The sequence below is a fragment of the Arachis ipaensis genome, chromosome B10 (assembly GCF_000816755.2).
Source record: "Arachis ipaensis cultivar K30076 chromosome B10, Araip1.1, whole genome shotgun sequence".
NCBI classification, from domain to species: domain Eukaryota; kingdom Viridiplantae; phylum Streptophyta; class Magnoliopsida; order Fabales; family Fabaceae; genus Arachis; species Arachis ipaensis.
Genome location: NC_029794.2, coordinates 8,721,324 through 8,725,048, shown reverse-complemented (window position 1 = coordinate 8,725,048; position 3,725 = coordinate 8,721,324). Strand labels below are relative to the sequence as shown.

Sequence of the window (3,725 nt, the reverse complement as noted above, 5' to 3'; positions counted from 1 at the left end):
GAAAAAAAAAAAAACAAAAGATTTATTTTATATATTATAAAAAAGTATAGAAAAATAGACACAAAAAATAAGAGAACAACATTCTCTTTTCTTTGTGTCTTGTCTTCTTACATTTCACATTTCACTTTAATGTTTGATTGACTTCAAAGTAAATAGCAGCATGGCCGTACATTGCAAAACCAAATTACAACCGCAATATATAAGAGGTAAACAATTGAAAAATGTTGATATAAATGAAATCTGGTCCATTTAAATTAAAGTGTTGTTATATTGGAGTTGGGCGATCAGTTAAGTTGCTGCTAAACTACAAAATTACAAGGTATTTAATTACTGATACCATTATTCTTGAGTTTGCTGGGAATTGGGATTATGTTACATTCTTCTTGGAACTTATGAGGACCGTATTCAATTCAATTCAGTTCATATAGTAAAACTAAGTTATTACACACCCAAGCACATAATTCCATATATCCTAGGACTTTACAAATACCAATTAATACAAAATAAAAATGGAAACAACAAAGTCGATGTGCAATAATAAATTGAAGGATAATTATCCAAGATACAAGAACCACTAATTTACATGTTGAAGCTAACTACATAACTAAGAAAGAAAGAAAAAAGATATATCACCTGCGTTTCTTGACCTTAGGATTATTATTGGATTTAGCAAAGAATCCACAAAGGCCACAGGTTGGTACCTTAGGGGAGGGAGGGTCATTGGATGGCGGCGCAACGGTGACCGTCCGACGTTCATGCTGTCTTGCCCCTCCTCCTGATCTACTACGCTCCAACATGGTGCCACTTGATTCGCTTTGAGGCCGAGGCCGAGGCTGAGGCTGAGACTGAGACTGAGACTGAGACTGTTCATCTTGTTGCTTCTGATTCTGACTCTGATCCCAAAGACCGGCAAGAAACTTGTCATCCCATACAGATCCTGAAGAGCCTTGTCTTCTAAAAGATGTTACTGATCTTTGAAGCTGCTCTCCTTGCTCTCCCATGTCACCCTTACCTCCTTCTTCTTCACCTTCTCTTTGATTTGCTTGATTTTCTGTCCCTTAATTCTTTTTGTTTAATGATGTGTGAGTTATATGGTTGAATTTTTTAATGTATGGTGACCTTTGATTGTGCAATTGATTTAAAAGAGATAATTAATGAGGTGGTGGGGGAGAATGACAAATAAATAGAAAAATGAATCAATATACAGTGATGAAAGTAAACCCCTAACTACTATAGCTTAGGGGAATCTAATTAATTGCTGGATTTTGGTCATCATAGTTGGTTCAAGTTTTTATTTTTTGCCAATGTTAATATTAATTGTATTAACTAATTAACTAGAGTTTAAATCTTTGCATTGATGGGATTTCCTAATAGAAGAGAAAATGATTCAATGTTTTGGAATTGCTTGTTTGACTTTAAACTACTTTTACATGGTTATTATGATTATGCACGTGAACCCCATATATGATGCTAATGCTATACTTTTTTAACTCTGTTTTTTTTCGTGGAAAATAATTTGGAGAGTGCTAGGTAAACAATGATCATCTTGAACAATATGAACAACTACCAATCAAATAAAAATACACTACATCTTAATTTAATGTTACTAATTAAATTTAAAATTAATTTACTCTTTTAACCCTATTAATTCATATTATTCATACATTATTCAAAAATATTATTAGTTATCTATACTTTCCCAATAATTTGTATTAATAACAAAACTCTTTTCAGTATTGTTCCTAACTAAGTTAATGCTGGACAAACCTAATCTTTACCAATTACTAACCCAACTTTGAATTAGGGATTGAAAAGTTGTTGGCCTTAACAAGGCTCAAATCAGTCAATGACTTTTGATAATATGATCAACTAGGTTTATTTAAATAATAAGAATCAGATTATAATTAATAGATGTAATTTTCAGTCTATTAATAAATATTCAACCCAACGAAATAAAATGTCCTGATATTTGTTACACAGTTTCATCACAATTTTGTCTTGGGTAGTCCTAAAATATTCAGTGTACATTGACTATTTGTCTTTGACTATTTCTCTTGATATATAATTTTATATTTCTTTCTTTTCTTTTTCAGATTAAAAAAACTGCATTTTACTTGAACCTATCATTATGAACAGGTCTCAAATTAAGATTTACCTAACTCTGGTGGCTGGTTATGGTCAATTTGTTGCAGGTTTACCGAATATATCCTACATGTATCATGTCCATGAATAAATAGTTAAATTCGTTTTNNATAGGAAGCTTTTCTTGTAGTTTACTGTTTATAAAACGCATTTTAATCATTCTAAAATCTCAATCAAACTCTCACTTATTTATAAAATTGTACAAATCAATTTCTGCTCTCGGTTAATAAACAGTGGCCCATTTGACTTGTCTAGTGAGATCTGATATGTCATGTCACAGGTGTCAATACCAATTTATTAAAAGTCTATAAACCCTTCTCCAAAAAAAAAAAATAATAAATAATTTTCCTCTTCTTTTTCCTTTTCTTCCTCTTCTTCTTTTCCTTTTCATTCGGCCAATCACCATTATCTCCATCACCATCATCATCGAGCTCCACCTTCACGACCATTACCGCGACACCATCATCACCGAACCAACCTCTCTTTTCTTTTTCCTCCTCTTTTCCTCTTCCTCCTCTTCTTTTTTTCCTGCCTCCATTGCGCCATCTCCAGAACCATCATCTTCTCCCTCTATTTTGTCACCAGCAACTAACATCATCGTGGTTCTCTCTTCCTACTCTTTTTCTTTTTCTCACCTTCACCCAACCTCCCTCAATAGCTCGCACCAAATCTTCTCGGCATCACTAAAATTCTCGCCGTCCTTACTGCATTTTGTGCTACAGCCGCCAACAACTCCCGCTTCCCTGAACTGCTTTTGTTCACCAATTTCATCTCTTCCTCCCTCATTTAACAATGACATAATTCCAGTTTTTACACGTTGAACCATAAGACAAATTACTAAACACATTGATCTGCACAAACACATTATTAAACTAACTAAATAAACTAATTAGAGAAAATAGAAAAAAAAACGAATTAGAAATAGGACAGCTAAAAAAAAGCAGACTCAGAAGCACGAGTGAAGTAGTCGAGCAGGACAACCAGCAGTGACAAAAACAGAAGGGAACGCAGGCGGCGAACGAAGCAGCCGTGGACAGAGGAACTAGAAACAGAGGCAGACTCAAAAGCACGAGCGCGAATGCAAGAGGCGAACTAGTTATCTCTTCTCTGATCTCTCTTGGAAACTAGTGTGACTGAGTAAGTTTGAGAATGGAGTCGTTGGGGTTGGACAGAGTAGGAGGAGATGTGGAGAACAGAGCAACAGTTGCCGAAGGTGCTGACTCTTGGAAAATAGATAAGAGGAAGGGAGGAGAGAAGAGGAAGGTAGCAGCAACAAGAGCCAAGGGTAGTTAGGCTACGCGACGACATTTCAAGTTTTGGCGAGGGGATTTTTAGTCCCTTTACTAATTGGTATTGACACCTGGCACTGTTACATGACATATCAGATCTCACCGAACACGTCAGATGGGTTACTGTTTATCAATCAAAAACAACGGTCGATTTGTACAATTTTATAGAAGGGTGGGACCTGGTTGAGATTTCAAGATGATCAAGGTGCGCTTTGTCCATCAAGAAAAAGGTCAAAGACCGGATAGGGTATTTATCTTAATAAAAAATATAATTATGAAAAATTAACGAGAATA

The 3,725-nt window shown here is 34.9% G+C and overlaps 1 protein-coding gene across 1 annotated transcript; it reads right to left on the bottom strand.

The window, feature by feature from the left end:
- Positions 317 to 1,266, bottom strand: LOC107621638 (uncharacterized protein At1g15400). The gene has a single exon (XM_016323670.2). The coding sequence runs from the start codon at positions 999 to 1,001 to the stop codon at positions 630 to 632; it is 372 nt and encodes a 123-aa protein (XP_016179156.1). The 5' UTR covers positions 1,002 to 1,266; the 3' UTR covers positions 317 to 629.